Genomic DNA, 22,012 nt, shown 5'->3' with positions numbered 1-22,012 from the left:
CCTGTTAACAAATCTAAAAATATCACCTGCTAACAAATACTAATACAAATTTTTGTTACTAATAAAACATGCATACATTTTTTTTATTGGTATAGATAATAAAGACCTTCTATTGTTGGTAATGATGTAAGTATATAGTTAATAACTTGTAAATTTTTAATGACACTGCTTCTTTAAAAATGCCTGTGAAAACCCAAAAAATGTAAAAAAGTTTAACTTTTAAAGAGTGGCGTAAGTACATATGAGTCATCTAAAATAAAAAATTTTCATCATTAAAACAATATTTTGAGAACATTTTGAGGCACTTGATTTTTTGAAATAAAATTTGTTCATGAGGGTCGAAATAGGATGGGCTAATTTATATATATATATATATATATATATATATATATATATATATATATATATATATATATATATATATATATATATCACGGTGTCCACTCTTCCGGGAAAAAAAGGCTGTTTTTAAAAACATGCTGGAAAAACTGGAAAATTAATGTTTTAAGCAACATTAGTGCTAGAAAAACTGGAATTTTTTTAAATTACTGTTAAGTAGCTTAATTTGTGTTTAGTTATTGATTGTTGAAGGTTATTTTAAATCTTACTAACAATAATTTTTTTTTTTAAAAGTTTTATATTTTTAATTTAGATTAGTATTGTTATTTTAGTATAAATATGGAATTAGTTGAAAAAGTGAAGCATTAAAGACGATTTAAAGACGACTTTTTGAGCAATGATAACTTTAAAGATTGGCTAAAGAAAGATCTTAAAGATAATACTAAAGCAAGATGTGTGGTTTGCCATAGGTCAATAGAGCTCTCTTTAAGTGAGCTCAGCCATGGCAGATCACACAAAAAGAGCAAAGCACAATGTAGAATTAAGAAAAGTAAATAGATTCTTTGCAACATCAAATAAGAAAAGTTCTTTACCACCTGTTTTTTCTGACTTTAATGAGTCAATTACACAAAAACAAAACACATTAGGCTTGTGTATCAAAAAACTAGATGTTACTAAGGCTGAAATTATTTTTTAGTTTAAAAATGTGGATAGTGGTTTTTCTCTACGTTCAAATGATAACTTAAACCATGTTTTCGCAGCTATGTTTCCAGACAGTGCCATAGCCTCACAATTTCAAATAGGTCAAAGCAATACTTTATATGAGTTAAATCATGGTTTTCTTTATTTTAAATCAGTTTTGTTAGAAACTTTAAATCTGTCAGACATTCATGTCTATTTTTTTTATGAGAGTTTAAATGAGGTCACTTAACTTCTGAAATGGATATTTATATTAGACTCTGGGATGTTAATAGAAATTGTTTAAATGTCCGTTATTATGGATCAAGTTTCTTAGGTCATACAACATACTTATTAACTCATTTTATGGATATTGTTAAAAATTTGGAAATAAAAAAGCTATACCAAATATCAATGGATGGTCAATCCAAAACTTTTCAATGAATTCAATACATTACAATTCAATTCAATACAAGTTTGACTGAAAATATTTTACATTCTCTTATTAACATCAGAACTTGCAGTTTGCATATTGCCCATGGTAGTTTAAAAACTGGAGAGGCTGTCACAAAATGGAATCTAAAAACTGGAGAGGCTGTCACAAAATGGAATCTAAAAACTGGAGAGGCTGTCACAAAATGGAATCTAAAAACTGGAGAGGCTGTCACAAAATGGAATCTAAAAACTGGAGAGGCTGTCACAAAATGGAATCTAAAAACTGGAGAGGCTGTCACAAAATGGAATCTAAAAAAAGTTTTGAACACTGCTTATTACATTTTACATGAAAGGAGAGACTTAAACTCTGTTACTGATTCTTTTGTCTATCCTCTTAACTTCTGCTCAACAAGGTAACTACTTCTACTGTACTAGTTCCATTCAGAAAATAAATTCACATGCTAAAGACAATCAAGTTTTAACATTTAGTTACTGGCAATTGTAGTAAGACAGATGACATTCATTGTGAAACATTTGACTTGCTGACTGATACAAAAGTATTGACAAGAGAGCCAATGACTAGATATGATTTAAAATGTTTCTAAATAGTATTTAATTTATATTTTAGATGAATTGAAAACAAAAAGGTGGTTAACAGATTGATCAAAGTGTGGAAAAATTTGAAATTTTCTTTTTTTTCTGGAATGCTTTACCTAAATCCCAAGCTTTCCAAGTTACATTTCTTTGCTTATATTGCAAATATAGTTGAATCTTTTCTGAACAAATACCAGACAGACTGCCCAATGGTTACATTTTTAAATGTTGATGTAAAGGAAATAATAATAAAGTTGCTTGAAGTTATTGCAAAACCAGATGTCCTTGAAAAATAAAGAAGCTGGAAAATGTTGAAAGATTTGGATCTTTCTTTGACTAATAATCTATTACCTGATGAAAGGCTTAACCCAGAATTTTCAGTTTTTGAAGAACAACATGATCTGAAAAGGAATAATTTGATAACATTGTCTCAAAGTAAAGAGTTCTTTAAGGTGACCAAGAAATTGTGAAAAGATTTTGTGACAAATCTCCATTGAATTATTTATTGATAAGAGCATCAAGTACCTTTGACCCTAGCATCTTGATGGAGTTGACAAAACAAAAATTGGTTGATCATTTAAAAACTTAACTTGGGTACTTAATGAGTTTAAGGATTTTATCACCAAGTCATAGCAATGTGATTTGGTGTTATCTCAGTTTAAAGGTTTTATGGATAATGAAGTCAAAGCCATAAAGCAAGAATCATTTTAGTTTATTTATCATTATTTTTATACATCCTTTATTGGTCTTGATGATGCACCATTGGTCAAAGCTTTTCGATCAACCCATCAAAAATATATAATTAAGTTGGATAATGCTAAAAAAAGAAAGAGAAAACAGAGCAAGCACAAAAAGCAATGCTTATCACAGCCGACATTGAAAAATTAAATCAAAAGTTGCAAAAGAAGCTATTTTAATGATGAAAAACGAGATTACAGAGTGTATGGAACTTGCATAGAAAATGAGCGACCTGAGTTACGTTAAGAAAGGGAATAGGTTAAAAAGAAAAATTATTGAAACTAAACAAGAGGTTGAGTTTATAGAAAAACAAATTGAAGTACTTGAAAATAAGAAAAAAAAAATGGTCAAGTTAGTTTTTATTAACAAATGACTGTCTTATTTTATTTCAGTTTATGTTATTATTATCTTAAGTTGTTTCTCCTTTAAAGTTTTCTGATTTTGTGGTTTATTGAGAAATTTTGCAATTTATTAATTTTAACTAGGATAAAAAATGCTTTAAATGGATTGTGCCTTCCATAAGAGCTTCCATAAGAGCTTCCATAAGAGCTTTTTTGATATACTTTTATGATTATAGTTTTTTTCGATTAAGTTGTAGTATACAAATTTATGTAGTATTTAGTTTTAGATTTTATTTTTATAAGCACAGTGGTTATCTTTAAGACAACTTTTGTATCACTTTGGAAATATCATTAGTGCTGGTGTTTAAGTGCTTTTTTTAATACTGATGCTGGTAAAAGATATGGGTTTTAGGACCAAAATCTTGGAAAAACATATCTAAATGAAGTAATAAGTGCTAGAATTTTTTTTAAATTTTGAGTAGACTCCCTGTATATATATATATATATATATATATATATATATATATATATATATATATATATATATATATATATATATATATATATATTCTTTTACTTCACCAAATCACACCAAAAATATGTATGTGTATATACATATATATATATATATATATATATATATATATATATATATATATATATATATATATATATATATATATATATATATATATATATATATATATATATATGTATATACACATACATATATTTTCATATATATATGTATATACACATACATATATTTTCATATATATATGTATATACACATACATATATTTTCATATATATATGTATATACACATACATATATTTTAATATATATATATAATATATATATATATATATATATATATATATATATATATATATATATATATATATATCTGTACCTCAGAAGTCAAAGTTTGGTTTTCACATTTTAGAAATTGTTCACAAGAGAGGAACTAGTAAAATAATTAGTCTATATATCAAATAAAACATAAAATTTTTTATTTTATTTTTGGTGTGATTAGGTGAAGTAAAGGAATATATATATATATATATATATATATATATATATATATATATATATATATATATATATATATATATATATATATATATATATATATATATATATATATATATATATATATATATATATATAAAAGAACATGGTGGAACCATATTGTCAAAGTTTGTAGTTATAAATTTTGCATCACAAGTATTTATAATATGTTTCTTCACACAACAGGTTTGTAGTTAAAAACTTTGGATTAAGGTTAAGAGAGCAAACATGCTTTTTTTAATTAGCAGCTTGTTCAACTGTATTAGTCATTTGTTTTGGTAACAAATACACCTTTATTGATTTCTTTTCTGTAGTTTTTGTTTATTTTAAGGGCTATAATCTGATTTATTGTTTGGTATATTTACTTTTTAAATTGAATTTTATTGAATTTTATTTACCAACATGAGTAACATATTATTCATTTTGAAAAAAGTATGCTACTTAAAATTTAAAGTTTTTTTTAAAAACAAATTTTTTTTAAAGTTAAACTAGTCTTAAAGTTTGTTTCTTTCCATAGGTGTAGCCGGTGATGGAACTTGTTCTAAGTGTAATCCTGGTTACACAGGAGCCAATTGTAATATCTCATTAGTTGCATTGATTCTACCTCTTATCATTGGCTTAGTTTTATCAGGACTAGGAATATTTTTCCTTGCAAGATTTCTAATTAAACGGTAAATAATTTTTTAGTGCTAGTCTGAATTAGCATTTTATTACATAATTAATTTTACTGAATTTTTAAAACTATTTTTAGTGCAAAGGATAAAGCTGCATTGTATAATAATGACTGGATTGTAACTTGGTCTGATATAAAACATTATGATGAAGCAACTGGCAGAAGTAACATGCACATGTCAGCACTTTCAATGGATAAAAGTGCTGCAAGGTGGTTTTTTTTCTTTTCAAGACAGCTTTAAAACAGTTTTTTTTAGTACAACAAAATAAGACATAATTTACCCTCCCAACTGAGTGGGGTAACCAACTTTCAGCCATTTTGTCTCACAAAATGATTGATGATTGATTAACCTCCTCAAACAATCTTTTGCTCAGAGTAGATGAGCATTAATGTCTGTTAGCTATTGTGAGTTCTGAATTCTTGAACAATTTCTTTTAATAAGTAGCTTTTACATAATAATAGCTCATTGATTTTACTTTCAAGGAAAAAAATTAATTCTGGATCATGGCAAGGTATTGATGTGCACTATCAGGTATAAATTTACTTTTACTGTTTATGTTGATTTTCTTTTTACAATATTTAAGTTATTTTTTTTCTATTTAAAATTTTTCATGCATGATATTTTATTTAAGTACATTGTTATGCTAGTTGTTACTGATTTTTTATGGATATTCTTACGATATTTTTGTTTGTTTGTATTGTCTATACAGTTTCTTGTGTTGATTTTAATTAGTTTATTTATAAACTACTTTATGCAATCAACTATAAATAAAGTTTTAAATAAATAAATAATGACTGTTTTTTTTATTCTCAAAATTTGACTTTTGGTATTTAGTTAGACTTTTTCTTTTTAATTGTAGAAAATAGACAAAGAAACAATTTCACTTACAGACACAATCCGTTTGGAAGTAAAACATATGCGTGATATTTCGCACATCAATATTGCAAACTTTTTGGGGTGTGTTATTGAGGCACCAAATGTTTCTATTTTGATGGAGCTTCAACCTAAAGGAAGTTTAGATGACATCATGAGCAATGAAGACATTAAAGTCCCTTGGAATTTCCGCTTTGCTTTTATCAAGGTTTTTTTGTTTTGTATACATTAAATATGTATATATTTGTATGTATATACTATTGTGTGTTGAAGTTAAAGTGGTTCTAATATATTGTGCTTTTACAATAATATAAATTTTTGAATTCACAATGAAGAATATGATTTTTTTTTTTCCATAATAAATTTCCTTCACACCTATACTCTACCTGGTCAAACTTTATACCCAAGTTGATGTATGTACTGAGATCCCTGCAGAAAGTAATTTCATTAAGGCATCATCTGTTTTTATAAGACATCTGATGTTTATGAAAAGCTAAATTGGCATTTATTAAAATATACATATATATATATATATATATATATATATATATATATATATATATATATATATATATATATATATATATATATATATATATATATATATATATATATATATATTTATATATAAAGAAATTTTTAACGAAGTTCACATAAATAAGTCTTTCAACTGTTTCATTACACTATAAGGGGTTATCCATAAATTATGTCATGCTCTAGGGGATGAGGGATAGTATTTTGTGATGATTCCTAAAGGGACTTGTTACTAAAGAGTTATGATGTTATGACGAGGGGGAAGTGGTCAAAAACGATCAGATATTGCGTGATGTAATTTATGGATGACCCTAAATACCATAAACTTTTTAAACAACCCTATGGTTTGTCTTATTAACCCTGCAAATAAGGAAATTGGAAAAAAAAGTTAAGAAAAATAACCTATTTTATAAGATGTAAACGCAAAACTAAGAGATATATTAGAAATTAAATACGCATAAAAGCATAAAAACAATACAACCATCATGCAATAAAAAAAACTAAACTTTTGGTAAAACAATTCATGCTCTCTTAACGGCACCAAAAAAGATGAGCTAATAGCTAGAATTGAAGCTGAATCAATAGAAAAAAAACAAGATACACTTTTTTTTGCTGAGTCATGGTTCAATAAAACATCTGACACCAAACTGGTAAGCTATCAAGTTCACCAAAAGATAGAGATAGGTGAGGAGGTGGTGAGAGTTTCCAGCTATGGAAACAACTATTCAACAACTTAATTCAGCAAGTTTGAACAAGTATGGTGCTTCATAAATCTAGGATATGAATCTATCCTTGCAGGATGTATTTACCGACCACACGATAATGATATTTTTTTTAGAACAAATAACCTACTCAATAAAAGTAGCCAAAGATCATTTAATATCTTAAATGTTCAATAATGTTAGTTATAGAGATTTTAATTTTAGCCATGCAATCTACAATGAGCTTGACATTGGTGGCAGAAGAGCTACCACAGCCCACGCAGAAGAGGAACTACAAACTAACTTAAAATTTCAGAAATGTTTAACTGAAAGTCATCAATTCAAGTGGTGACCTTCCCAACATATCGTAACTCCAGAAACAAGGATCCAAAGAGTACACTTGACTTAATTATTACAGATGACCCAGACAGAATTGAGTAACTAGAAAAGAGTGATTCGTTAGACCATACACCTGCAGGCAAATCTCACTGTTTTATAATTGGATCATCCAGAGTGAACTATACAAACAAAAAATAAAGGATACATCTGGAGTAGAACAGACTATAAAACTATTTTAACACGAATACAAGCAAACGACTGGAACAAAATATTTAAAAAATTTTTCGGTAAATGATAACTACTCAGTCTTAATCAACAAGTACAACGAGGCAGCTGATTTTCACATTCCATCTACTACAAAACTATTTTTGAAAAGAGGTACCCTGGAATACGCTAGAGGTTAAGGAGGCAGGTAAAAATAAAAGAATACTCTGGAGCAAGTCTCAAAGCAGGCAATAGTTCTCACAAAGCAATCAAAAAAGAACATTGAATTGCATGTAAAAACGTGACCAAAGTAGTCCCTGAACTCTTACATGAACATGTAAGGTATAAGCAAATGACAAAAGAGTTAATAAGATCTTTAGAAAATAATAAAGGTAAATTTACAACAAATGGAGAACAGATTGCCCGCATAATAAATGAATATTTTTATTTGGTATTTATCACAAATATGGACAAATAAATGCCAGAATTCAAAAATCAAATAAAAATCAAATGCAAAATGAATGAATTATCAATAAAAACAAATATTTAGAAAAGCTCAAAAACTTGGTTGGATCAAAATCCAAAGATTACAACTGAGTGCACCCCTGGATATTAAAAAACTGTTCCTCTGCTTTTGCTGTGCTACTCAAACTCATATTCCAAAAGTCTTTTGCTGAAAGTCAAGAAATACCTGAGTTATGGAGAAAGTTAAATTTACCCCCTTTTTAAAAATCAGTCACACTGATTTTTAAAAAAGGGGGTAAATGAGAAAAAACTAATTATTGGCTGGTTTCTCTTACATATGTCCCTTGCAAACAGATGGAGAGTTTTGTTTACAATATCCTAATGAAGTATTGCATCAAAAATAACCTAATCACCAAAGATCAGCACAGTTTTCTTCCTAAGTGAGATTGTGCCACTAATTAATTAGAAACAAGAGACATTAACAAATGCAATTTCTCTAGGTTATGCCATAGATTTCATTTGATACTGATTTTGCAAAGGCATTTGACAAAGTGTCCTTAATAAACTTAAACCAAACAGCATATGAAGAACTCTACTCATGTAGATAGTAAACTGGTTAGTGAAATCAGATTGAAAGAAAGTCACAAGTGGTGTTCCACAAGATTCAGTGCTTGGGCCTCTATTATTTATACCATATATAAACAATCTGCTAAACAATATAGCACATCAAATTAAGATATATGCTGATGACAGCAAGATTTTAGGCGTAATAAAGAGCAAGGCAGACGCTGTAATGTTACAAAATGACATGACTAGTATGTTGGTCTAAAAAATGGCTCATGGAGTTGAACGTAAAAAAATGCAAAGTGATGCATATTGGACACCTAATTAACAAATCCACTCAAAACTACACAATACTTGATCAATTAGAAAACAAAAAAATATCTAAAAGCACCAAAAATGAAAACAAACTGGGAATATTTGTTTTTCATTATTTTTATGAAGTGAAATATCAAGTAGAAGCGACAGCAGCAAGAGCCAATTGCGTGTTAGGCTCTCTCGAAAAAGCTTTTAAAAGCAAAGGCCTTTTCTTGTGGAAAGTCTTGTACACCATAAATGTCAGATCAACATCTTGAGTTTGCAGTTTAAGCCTGGTCTCCATATCTATAATGAGATATATGTATATTAGAGTGTATTCAGCAAAGAGCAACAAAAACAATCACAGAAATTAAGCATAAGTCATACGCCATCAATATTGAATTACTGCCTACGAGGGCACAATTGAGGAATAACTAAGCAAGTAGTCAAAAGTTGCAAAGAGAGGAAGCATTTCCTCACTAACCATTAGGTTTGTGAAGAAATGGTAAATGCATGGAAAGCGCTTCCGTCAAATGCAGTCTATGCAGTCTTGATAAGTGTCTTCAAAGATCATATTGATGGGAAAAGAACAAATAATAGACACAGCGCTTTTCTTTAAGCTGTGTCTATTTTTTTAAATCTATTTATAAAGGAGCAAAGTCTGTATGGTGTTAGTATTTAGAGTTATTATATCAGTTATTGTTAGTTATGCAACTCAGTTATTTATTATATTAGTTATCTTAGAGTGTAGATATTTAAGAGAAAAGTCTAAATTTAGGGTATTTTAAAAGGTCTCCAATATTTGCATAACAGTGAGATTAAAAGCCATGGTCGATTAAAGTCTAGCAATATACTTGTAGATAATCGATGGACTGTGAAGTTAACTGGTTAGTTAAAATAGTTTAAATTAGTTTGTTTAATTTTTTAATTAATTTTTTAAAAAAGTTTGTAGTAAATTGTTATGTTACATAGAAAAAAATTCTGTAAACTAATCTTATATCTTTTATTACTTAAGGTTTTGGTCTTCATTCTTTTAAATCAAATCAGAAAGGAGTTGGTGTTTTTAATCCACTTGAAATTAATAAGAATATTGATCAATCTACAGCCAATTATTTGTAATTTTATTTTTTGTTTCTTTTTTATGTTGTTTTTTTATTTTAAAACCACAAGCTCTTTCCTTCATTCCTCAAATAAATGATACTAGGCTGATGAAGTTAAAATAAAAGTTTTTGAAAAAAGTTAGCTATAGAATTTTTTTATTTTTAATTTTAAAAATTTTTTTTCAATAGTTGGTTTTTTTTTGCATAAATATTTTTATTTATTTTGAATTTAATTAGTTCCTTGCTATGGACATCACCTGAAATTTTAAAAACTGGTGTTTATCATTTGAATCATGTTGGACGTGGATCAGTTGAAGGAGATATTTATAGGTTTGTTAAAAAAATTCAAAATTAAATTTTTGCATCTGTACTGTTTTTGAATTTATTTATTTTTCAGTTTGGGAATGGTTTTGTCTGAAATGTGTTCTCGAAGTTTTCCATTTGCTGACTTAGACTTAGAAAAAGCAGATGTTATTAGGTTGATATGTGGCCAAAAAGATGATGATCTTTTAAAAGTAATCTAAAACTATTCTCTTGTTGTTTTGAGGTTTTTTAATGTTTTCTGTTTCATGATGTTCTATTTTATGTTCATCACAATATTTTTTTGAAAGACAAACGTAATAACATGTTATTTCAATACCTCATTAGGCTTGGAAGGACTATGTTTCAAAATCAAATGCTGAAGCTGGAGGGTTTGTTCGCCCTTGCATAAAAGACACTGAATGGCCCGCAAAGTATGAAAAACGCAAAGCTCTAAAAAAAGTAAAGTTATATGTTTGAACAGTAAATACCAAAACTTATTTACATTATACAATGGTGATAAGAACTTACCAGATATTTAACTTATTTTAACTCAGAGTTTGTACAGATTTAGTTTACCAAATAAATATATTCATTTAAAGAATGTCCACACTAAGTATTGACACAGTTTTAGCATATAATTACAATAATAAACAGTTTAATGTGCTTTAAGTACCTTTTAAAATATATTGATCATTGTTAATAAATAAAAATTAAAAGTTATTTCAAGTCCTTTCACCTACAACACAAATCATATGACTACCCCTCTAAAATATTTTTTACTTTTTGTAAAAGAAAAATAATATTACAGAATATACTATTTATAGCTTATGGAAGCTTGTTGGCATGAAGATCCTACTCTACGACCGTCTATAAAAGAATGCATTGTTCAGGTTGATCGTATAGATCCGCAGAAAGGCGAGTTAATGGATAATCTTGTTACTATGTTAGAAAAATACTCAAACAATCTAGAAAATATTGTAACCAAACGAACAAAACAAATAGCAATAGAGAAACAAAAAACAGAAGATTTAGTATCACGTAATATTTTGTTATTTATTGTTTGTTAACTATTAATGTTACTTTTATTACTATTATTATTAATATATTGATATTGCCTATTCCATTTAATTAGTTTTAAATCATATAATATGCAAACTTAATTAAATTACAAGCTTAGATAAGTTAACAGTTAAATGAATTAGAATTTGTTGAAATAGGTTTGCTGCCAAAGTCTGTTGCGGAAGATTTAAAACAAGGGAAACGTGTTGAACCTGAAACTTTTGACTTTGTAACAATTTTTTTTAGGTAAGCAAAATTGATTAATTATTTATAAACTTTAAAATTATTTAATAATTATATAAACTTTAAATTATATAAATTTTATAATTATATAAATTTTTAAAACATGCTCATTTTATTTCTAAAGCTAAAAAAAATTTTTTTAAACAAACCGACAGTTTTCTCCTACAACTTCTATAGATCAATGAATAAAAAAATGGATATCTTAAAGAACTCATAAACTTCAATTAATTAAATCTAATATGTAGGCTCACCTGTACAGATGGTATGAAAACTTTAGGCAACTTTATTTAAATTTCTAGCTTCTAAAGTGCTGCAAAGTGTCTGCTGAGTGTGTTGAAATTAGTTTGCTTTAAAATATCTACTGTTTGTCACACTGTCACTAATTTTCCTCTCTCTGCCAATGTGACAGCTCCAATTTGCTTCACTCATTTTCCAGTAACAATCTTTTGTGGCTTTTGTACAGTTGTACATCCTTTCTTATCCACATTCCAAATATCTGTTGCGGTAAAGCCGTGTTTTGTTAGTACTGAATTCAGATTGTCAAAAAATAAATTCACATTATACCTGTTAGAGCTGGTGGCATAGTTCTGTGAAGTAGCTTCAGGCATTCTTAGTGCAAGTTCGGGTTATTATTTTAGAAACAAAGAAAACAATTATGTACCAGCATGTTTGTTCTTTTCCCATGAAAGAGGAATTTTGCATTTTTTTACTCTTTTTTTTTTGCGTAATTGCAAACAAACTCTTGCACTTCTGCAGGAGTGAGGCCATGTGTAGCCTCTAATATGTACCTCAGAAGCGCATTCACTCCTACTCTTTTGACAGCAGCAAGCATCATATAAATGAAAACACATGCTAAATAATAAGATCCTTGATTTAAACTCTAATTTAGTATGCCAGTATGGATAATTATAAAATAATAAAAATAATCTATGAGCAATTATAGTAGGCTATAATTGATGCCTTGAAACAAGAATGTTCCAACAAACCCCCATTTAACCAGTGCACAAAACTCTATAAAAAGAACAGCCCACAAAAAATACTACTTAGATGTTGTGAAATTTTATTATCTTTTACAATACAAGAATGCAAGTAATAACACAAAGATCACAAAAAAAGTGTTCTCTAAATTGTTCACAAAAAATTTCTCTAAAGTTTTGAGCTACAACTATATATTTCTTGAAAACTTTATTGCTTGTTTGTAATAATAAACTGCTTGTTAGTTAGCTCAAAAGTTCAATGTTTCAACCCTGTGTCAACTAACCCTGGTCTCCCCTACTTTTAACAGAGTAAGAGTTCTTAAAAAAAAATCTTTAAAAACTAAAAGAAACATAGAAACATATATAACACAGCGCAGTGTGTTATGATGTATGCTAGTAAAACACAAACTATACTTAGAAAATCTGGTATATTTGTAAAATAAATAAAATTTTGCTAATATGCCTGGTTTTTTTGAAGTCTATAATATTAAAGTTCTGAAATTGTGAAATTTTTTTGCCTTATCTATCACAACTATAAAAAGTTATGATATTTATAACTGTAAATTAATTTGACAAAATCAAACTCAACATAAATAGTCTTGTTCTATTAACATCTGACACAGGCTTTTCTCACCATTGGCTTATAAATTGACACAGGCTTTTCTCATCATTGGTTAATAATGTTGTTATGTTTACACGGCGAAATCGGTAGAAACTTCAAATACGTCAATTGTCATTTTTTAACCAATGACAATTATTCATTGACAATCATGTTTCAAAAGTTAGTGGCTGATGAATGAATTATATTTTCGAGTAATTTAAAAGTGAAAACGTTCAGCGACAAACTTCAAAGTAGTGTTGGACTGGCCATAGTTATCCTTGAGGTCAATGGAGTTTGTGTGCAGAATCAAGTTTTAGTTTCAAGTTTCCGACCCTTTGGAGCAGACGTGATGCTTGGAATGAGTTCAATACAGTTACTAGGAGGAGTCACCATCCTTCCATCTGGAGAAGCGTTTTTTGGAAAAGTGTGTGCAGCAGCAAAAAATGAAAGTAAAATGCACCTTGAAATCAAGAAACGGGACCATGAGGAAAATTTTGATGAGACAGAGTGGAAAGTGAAGTGGATATAGAGAGATGGTGAGAATTCCAACCTATCTGCGAATACGGTGGCTCAGTATGTGGTTCCGGCAGCAGTTGAGCAAGAGTATGAAAACGAATTACGAGAGTGGATAAAGCAAGGATGGCTATTGGAGTATAATGAAAGCACAATAGGACTGGTAAAGGGTCAGCTTCCACTGATGGCAGTAGTACAACGAAACAAGAATAAAGTTCGGCCGGTACTGGTCTGGAGAGAAGCTAACAAATTCATTGAAGCGTTTACAAGAGATTCAGACATCTGCGCTGAAAAATTGAGGCATTGGAGATGAATGGGCAACAGACCTGCAATCATGGATCTGTGCAAAGTCTATCTCCAGCTGAAAGTGAATGAGATACTTTAGCCGTATCAAATGGTGATGTTTCAGAACAAACATACGTGGATGACATTTTTGTTGATGAGAATGTAGTGAGCATGAAATATGTTAGGAGACACTTTTTGAAGTATGGTCTAAAAAGTAAAGATGGTGAGAAAATTGGTGTTGACGGAACGCAAGTTCTCGGTCTGATGACAAAGAGGGTTGGTGAGAAACTGATGTGGTCTAGGGGAAATCAAACGAGGGACATTCCAAAGAAATTATTGAGAAGGATGGTTTTTTCCATTTGTGGACAATTGGTGAGTCACTTACTGGTGTGCGGCTGGTTGCATGTTGTCTGCAGCCTTGTGAAGCGAAGAGTAGTTTCCTTGATGACTGGATGGGATGATGAGATCCACAATGAAGGAGTATGGTGTGTGTTGGATGAGATATTGAAGAAGATGGAAAAGAGTGATCCTGCTTGTGGAGAATGGGAAGTATGAGGCAAAGAAGGTAAAATTTAGGCTGATGCCAGTTCCTTAGCATTGAGAGCTCTTGTCCAAATTGATGGAGTCACCGTTGAAGACACAACATGGCTGCGTAAGGACGGATCTGTGGTTCACATAAATATGGCAGAGTTAGATGCCACCTTGTGTGGTGTTAACATGGCTTTGGCATGGAAACTCAACAAACTGCAATTTTTTACAGATTCTGTGACCGACTTTCACTGGATTTCTGATGCTTTAACAGGGAAATCGCGACTTAAGTCAAAAGCGTCAAGTAAAATAATAATAATATGACGCTAATACGATGAAGAGTAAGCGTGTTTTGTGAGCTAGTCGATGATTATAACCCGGAGGTTGACATAAAACTAATACCATCAAAAGACAATTTGGCCGATTCGCCAATGAGAGTGTCCAACCGGTGGATGAAAATGTGGAAACTTGAAAGCTCAGTAAATTGAATTGAGCAATTAAAAATCAATTATGGATATACACCAACAGACCGGACACTTTGGCGTCAGACAAACATTATTTTTTGTTCAGAAGAAGTTTCCTGCTGCAACAGAAGATGTATGCAAGATAATCTTTGAGTGTGAATCTGAATCTGTGAATGTGAATTTGTGAATGTGAACCATGTCAATCGATAGATCCAGCACCTGTTGCGTGGAAGCATGGAAAGTTAGAAGTTGATGAAAATTGGAAGAGATTAGGCATGGATGTTACCCTTTACAGAGAAAACCATTACCTAACTTTGATCGATTGTGGCCCTTCAAGATTCGCATTGTGGCGTAAGCTGTCGCACTCACAGAGAAGTGCTGAGATTATCTGACATCTACTAGCTATTTTTTACAAAAGAACAGCACCTATGGAAATATTAGCTGACGATGATTCTGCATTCAAAAGTATTGAGATAGCAAAATTCTTAGAGAAATGGAGCGTGTGTTTTAGGCCTCGAGCAGCGTACTGTCCGTCCAGGAATGGTATTGTCGAGCACCATTAAGCGAACAGCAGAGTGATCAAGAATCTCTATAGCGGAGGCTTTGTATTGGTATAACGTCTCAATTAACAAGAAAGGAGTGAAGCCCATGGGAGTACTGCACAACTATGAGGGGAGATTTAAAGGTTTGTAGCAAGAAATCAACACGCCAACAAAAGTGCATGAAAAATCATGAGTCAGCCAACAAGTATGGTTGAAACCACCTGAAGCGCATTGTGTGACAAAGTGGCGTCCAGGAAGAGATGCAAAAAAATGTGCTTTTTTGCTATTGTATTTTTTTCACCCAAAAAAATGTGTTTTTTTTTGGCTTTTACAGATCCTTTTGGTGTTTTTTTACTTACTTGTAACTTTTTTTAAATGTTTCCAACTTATCTAAAATGTTTCTATTTAGTTTTGTTTGAGTATTTTAGATTCTATATTAGATTATATTAAAATTAATCGATTTTTTTTAAAGTGTGAACAGAGTTCACAAATGAGTTAAATTAATGATTTTTTTATTGCTCAAATGGTTAACAAACTATTTGTTCTTTTCAAAATTTGAATTCAAAAATTTATAAGAAACAATTTTATTTTAAGTCTTTTTTTATCTAAAACTCATCTACAGAAGAATCTTGACTAGAAAACTCTGATTCTTGGTCAAGTGACTCAAATTCTTGTTCAGGTGACTCTTCATCCAAAACATTTATTGATTAGTGAGATTTATCTGAAATATTTATTGGTTCTTTAGGCAGAATTAGTTGTTGTGTTGCACACATCCATTGCTTCAAGTTTGAAATTTTGCGATACAAACACTAATTTTGCTGCTCTTTCATTTGTTAATCTGTTTCTTTTGGCACTGTGAATATTTGCATAACTGCTAAAACTTCTTTCGCAAGCAGCACTTATAGCAAGAAGCTGAAGAATTTTTGCTGCTACTTTTGATAATTCAGTAAATGAACATAATCCCTTCCACCAGTTTGGACCAAATGTTAGGTCAATAGCTGTCCATATAAAAGTTTTTGAAAAAACTCCTCCTTTACATTGGTAATTTGCTAAATCAGCCATCAAAATATCTATTTTGGTATTAGGTGAGTTCACAGCAATTGAATATATTACTCCACATGCATCAATCTGTTAAAATAATTTAGATATTGCATTAATGGTTTTACTTAGTTTAATAAAAATAAATAAAAGTTACTAATAATTTAACCTTCTGTTCCCCTTTTAAATATGTTCCTTGATATTTGGAGTCAAGTAGATTAGCAGCCATATGAATTTTTGTTAAGTAAATTTTTTTTTTAGCAAACATTTCTTTCATTTTTACTTCCTCTTTTTTTGTTAAAGGACTGCTTACTATGTTTTGATTAATATTATTTATATGCAATTGCAGAAAAATTAAAAACAAAAAACATAAAATAAGATAGCAAAACTAATAAAAAATTAAAACTATGCAATACTTATACAATATAATAAATTTATTATATTGTATAAGTTATTTATATAAATAAGTTACTTATATAAATTTTGCATTGCAGTGTTATTTCATTTATAAATTAAAAACTTCATTTATAAATTAAAAACTTCATTTATAAATTATAAAGTTCTCATTCATTCTACAAATTACAATAATTAGTTTTCATTCATTCTGTTGAAAAATTTGTTTTTAATGTTAAGGAAAAATAGTTTTGAACTCAAAAAACATATCTACATAAAAAAAAAAAAAAAAAAAGACAAATCTCCTTTACTTATGATGTCTATGTATTTTCAAAAAAAAAATGTTTCTTTAAATAATTTTTTCGATTTTATTTTAGCTTATTATAAGTCATTGAAGAACAATTATTAAAGTTATTTGATGAAAATTTGAAGAACTTGTAAAACAAGATAGATAAATGGTATGTTAGATAGAAGAATGACAAAGTCTTTTAATAAATATCACCTAAAAACACACTTTTGAGGTGATATTTATTTAAATGTTAAAGGTGATAAAGTAGTTATTAAAAAAAATGCAAAAAAAAAAAAAAAGGGTGGGGATCTGCTACTTAAAGAACTTTAGGCAATACTAATAAAATCATATGTTAAATAAAAGAATGAAAACTCTTCTTTAATAAATAACACCTAAAAACAAATTTTTAAAATTTTAGTGTTCAAAATAAGAAAAAGAGTAGTTTAAAAAAAACAACCAAAAAGCAAAGCAGTTGGTTTTTTTGGCAAAAAAAAAGGGTTTTTTTTGCAAAAAAACAAGAACCAAAAAAACGACTCACATCTCTATGTCCAGGCACCATCACTAAGGATATATCAGAGCAAGTCGTTGAGGTGGATGGGATGGCACGCCATGTGAAGCATGTAAGACCAAGAAGTGGATCACAGCACAGCGAAATCAAGCAGATGAGGAGATGGAAGTTAGTAACGGCAAAGTAAGAAATGAAGAGGACGTTGAAGAACATGTTGAAGACTGTCAAAATGTGGAGGTAAATACACCAACAAGTAGCAATGAAGATAATTTTGTGGTTGGCAGAGAGGTCCACAACACCGTGGCGCCCTTACGATGAAGCAAACAAGAACGACGAATACCTCTGAAACTGTCTGATGATTGCAGCTTTCAAATGTGATCCTAGAAGATCAAGGAGGAGTGTTATGTTTATGTGGTAAAATTCCTAGAAACTTCAAATGCGTCATTTATTTGATTGATATAATAATGTTTTTTTTATTAACAGAAATTTTTGAGATATTTTTACTTGCATTTGTATTTTTACCTTTTTATACTGTGGTAGATCTGCACAAATTTGATAAAAAAAAACAGTGCTAAAACATACTAAAAAATGCCTTAAAAATAACTCAACTTGGGTTCCAATGGTTGTAGAAATTTACAGTTTTGTCAAAACAAACTCTAAATTAAGTTTAACTTTAAACATTAAATAATGTTTGCATGAACAATATGTAAGTTCTTATAGCTTATAGCCCAAAAGTTTGAAAATTCAAAAAGATTCAAATTAAAAAAATTAAAGTTCAAATTAAAGTAAAAAATTAAATTAAAAAAATTTAAGTTGAAATTTTTATGTTTATAAGCTAATTTTTATTTCTAAATTAAATTAAAATTTGCTTAAATATCTTTTAATTATAATTTGTATATTTTGTTTTGAATTGAATCTTTTAGTTATTACTACCATTGCTACTTCATTAGAACTAATAATTATTATATTCTTAAATAATAAATAAAGAGATAAGGAGATGCAACCTTACCATATGCTAATTTTGCAATGGATTCAGGGTGGCCAGCGGTCCTTAAAAACCTTGAAAACCTGGGAAAGTCCTGAAATTTGATAGGACCTGGAAAAGTTCTGGAAAAACACCCCTTTTAGCAATAATTCCCGGAAATCTTGGAACATTTTACTGAAACAAGTGTTCAATATTTTGTTATCATGTTTTACTTTTACAAAGTTATTATTAATTTTTCGTAGATTATACAAAATTTGACAACTATGCATTTACTGTAATGCAAAAAAAAAATTGTTTAATGTTACTGTCAGTATTAACAATATCAACTAATTATTTAGTTATTTTTCATTTTCACATTTTTTTATAAACCAACATGTTTTGTTTTTTTCTTGTCAATAAAAGATCAATATATCTTTAAAAAACTCAAAATTTTCCTTGAAAACTTCTGAAATATCCTGGAATTTGAATTAGTTATTGGCTGGCTACCCTGGAATTTGATATAAGGTTTCCAAGAAAGATTCGAAGTAAGAGTTAATTCTAGAAAATGAAGGGTAGATGACTCATCAAGTACATTACCATTTATAATTATAGGAAGATGTAGATTATTGCAATAATGGTTAGCTGTAAAAAAAGAGTTTTATCTGAGTTAAATTTCACCAACCACTGAGAGCTCCATGCTATAGAATAAATAAGATCTTTTTTAAGCACAAATATCCCCTCCAAGCATTCAGAGATTTTTGGCTTCTTGTCAAGACAAGAATAAATGGTAGTATCATCAGCGAACAATGCCACCTTAGATGTAAGAATATCTGGGAGATCATTAATGTAAACTAAAAAAAGTATAGAACCAATGGTAAAACCTTGAGAAACCCCTGAAAATTCAGGAAATGCAGAAGAGTGCTGTCTATTGAGGATGACTTTTATACTATGATTGGTAAAAAAAGGTGACTAAGTAAGTATATATATATATATATATATATATATATATATATATATATATATATATATATATATATATATATATATATATATATATATATATATATATATATATTTATATATATATGTATATATACCTTGACAAACAAGTCCTCAGCACAGAAAAATAAGTTAACCTTGGTACCTCAAGATACCTTGCAGCTAGAGCTGCTAGTTTTTCTTTCTATTTTGCTTTTTTGTTATGTGTTTATCAGGCAACTTTAACAATATAAACAAAATTGTATCACCTATATCACCATCACATTTAAGGTAGGGTCAGTTTTTCCTATTAAAAAGTATTAAACAATGACTTTTACTTTTTTACAAGTTGACCACTGTTTATTTACATTTGAAACTAAAATTATAAAGGTTTCAAAGTTCAAACAAAAAGTGGCTACTTAGCGTTAGTGCATCTAGAAGATCTGGTGTTTAGAAGTATTTTCATTTTTCCCAAAAGCTGCAACAAGCAAAATGTATCTTAACATGCACTATTTTACAAGATACTAAAAAAGAAACACAAAATTGACGTTCTAAAATGTAATTAAATTAATAAGATATAATTTAGTACATAAAAAGGATTTGTTAAACTCAGTTGTTTTAAATCAAGATAATCGGTTTGAAAATAAAATAAAAAGAAATAATTAAAAAAAATTCAAAGATTATTCCAGCTTAGAGAGGTAAACTCTGATGTTAAAAAAAGCCAATAATGATGACTATTAGAAATTATAACAAAAATTGTTTATAGCTAAAGAACTAAAAATGTTTTATTGAAAAATCCAATTTTTAAGGGTGAAATTAGGTATGATCTTGTGAAAGGGCTCTCTATCTTTCGATTGTTTTCAAACACAAAAAGAAACTGGTTGCAAAATGATACCTTTGATGCATTTACTTTTTAAAAATAAATGGTTACAATTTTTGACTGATATTAGGATTTTTGATTATTTGTTTTAAAAAATTAATAAATAAAATCAAAAAAATAATAATAATAAATACAAGATTTTGTTTTAATTAAATCTTTTTGTACATTTTAAAATAAAAAGATTTTTTTTAAATAGATTGCTCTGAAAAAAGTCTCTTTAGATAACTTTTTTATTTTGCAATTTTAAATAAATAAAAACTATAAAAAAAGTTCAAAAAGGCTCAAGCTTTTTTCCAAAATATCTATACACACATATGTAATATATATATATGTTATATATATATGTAATATATATATATATATATATATATATATATATATATATATATATATATATATATATATACATATATATATATATATATATATATATATATATATATATATATATATATATATATATATATATTTGTAAAAAATGTTTTTCTAATTTTTAGTTGTCTTCAACTGCATGTTTCTCCATCAGTAGGTTCATCAGGAAGAATGTATAACGGCATAACGTTTTTTCCATTTGCCCTCGGTTAAGCCAATATATTATTTATCAGGGTTGTTTTGCAAGGAAACAATTCATTTGTAAATAATATTTTTTAATAAGCATTTGCCATTCATAGGGCAGTTACAATTTTCAATATTTTTTTCTTTGAGAAATTCATTTTTATTAATCAATGCAAAATTAATACATTTTTTCAAAAGAGACTATGCTGTCAAAATATAATTGGCAACTGAAAGAAAAAAGTATTAATTTTAAATTAAACTGGTCTATTCTAAAAACTGCGCATGCCTATAATAACATTTCCAAAAAATGTATGCTATGTTTACAAGAAAAATTTGAAATTATCACTCTTTTAGATCAAGAAAACTTACTGAATAAAAAATCTGAATTATTTTCTAAATGCAGACATAAAATAAGTTTCTTTTAAAAAATTATAAAAACAAATGACCAGTCTAAATTTATCCCAATTCTAAAGAATTCTTTTCATGATTTTTTAATTATCTAATGTACTTGATGCAACTACATTAGATAATTAAAAATTATTTATAATTAAATTAATTTTTATTTTTTTTCCTCGTTGCAAAATAAATACTACAGTTGTTTCATATTAAATATAACAATTCCCAACTTCCTGTGAAATAATTTTTCTATAATTTGAGCTTTTTGATGTTTAGACATTCTTCCTAATGAACCTACTGATGGAGAAACATGGTGAAGACAACTAGATAATTGATAATTATCTAGTTGTCTTCACCATGAAAATTAGATAGTTGTTTTTACTAATTTATTATTGCTCTGTTCTTTAAGAACATTGAGCACTCTATTTGTAGAACACACTAACAAACTTATATATATATATATATATATATATATATATATATATATATATATATATATATATATATATATATATATATATATATATGATGATGATGATGATGATGATGAT

General features: G+C 28.4%; 1 protein-coding gene across 1 annotated transcript in view; it reads left to right on the top strand.

The window, feature by feature from the left end:
* LOC100197876 (atrial natriuretic peptide receptor 1) overlaps positions 1 to 22,012 on the top strand; it is a 75,276-nt gene that overhangs the window by 48,670 nt on the left and 4,594 nt on the right. The window contains exons 20-30 of the mRNA XM_065787866.1: positions 4,715 to 4,868; positions 4,949 to 5,080; positions 5,354 to 5,402; positions 5,731 to 5,952; positions 9,624 to 9,732; positions 9,861 to 9,960; positions 10,183 to 10,275; positions 10,343 to 10,460; positions 10,594 to 10,707; positions 11,073 to 11,286; positions 11,466 to 11,553. Coding sequence (XP_065643938.1) covers positions 4,715 to 4,868; positions 4,949 to 5,080; positions 5,354 to 5,402; positions 5,731 to 5,952; positions 9,624 to 9,732; positions 9,861 to 9,960; positions 10,183 to 10,275; positions 10,343 to 10,460; positions 10,594 to 10,707; positions 11,073 to 11,286; positions 11,466 to 11,553 — 1,393 coding nt within the window. The remainder of the gene's footprint in view (positions 1 to 4,714; positions 4,869 to 4,948; positions 5,081 to 5,353; positions 5,403 to 5,730; positions 5,953 to 9,623; positions 9,733 to 9,860; positions 9,961 to 10,182; positions 10,276 to 10,342; positions 10,461 to 10,593; positions 10,708 to 11,072; positions 11,287 to 11,465; positions 11,554 to 22,012) is intronic.

The sequence above is a fragment of the Hydra vulgaris genome, chromosome 01, assembly GCF_038396675.1.
Source record: "Hydra vulgaris chromosome 01, alternate assembly HydraT2T_AEP".
NCBI lineage: Eukaryota > Metazoa > Cnidaria > Hydrozoa > Anthoathecata > Hydridae > Hydra > Hydra vulgaris.
The sequence above is the reverse complement of the archived record's forward strand: the minus strand, read 5'-3'. Positions and strand labels throughout refer to the sequence as shown.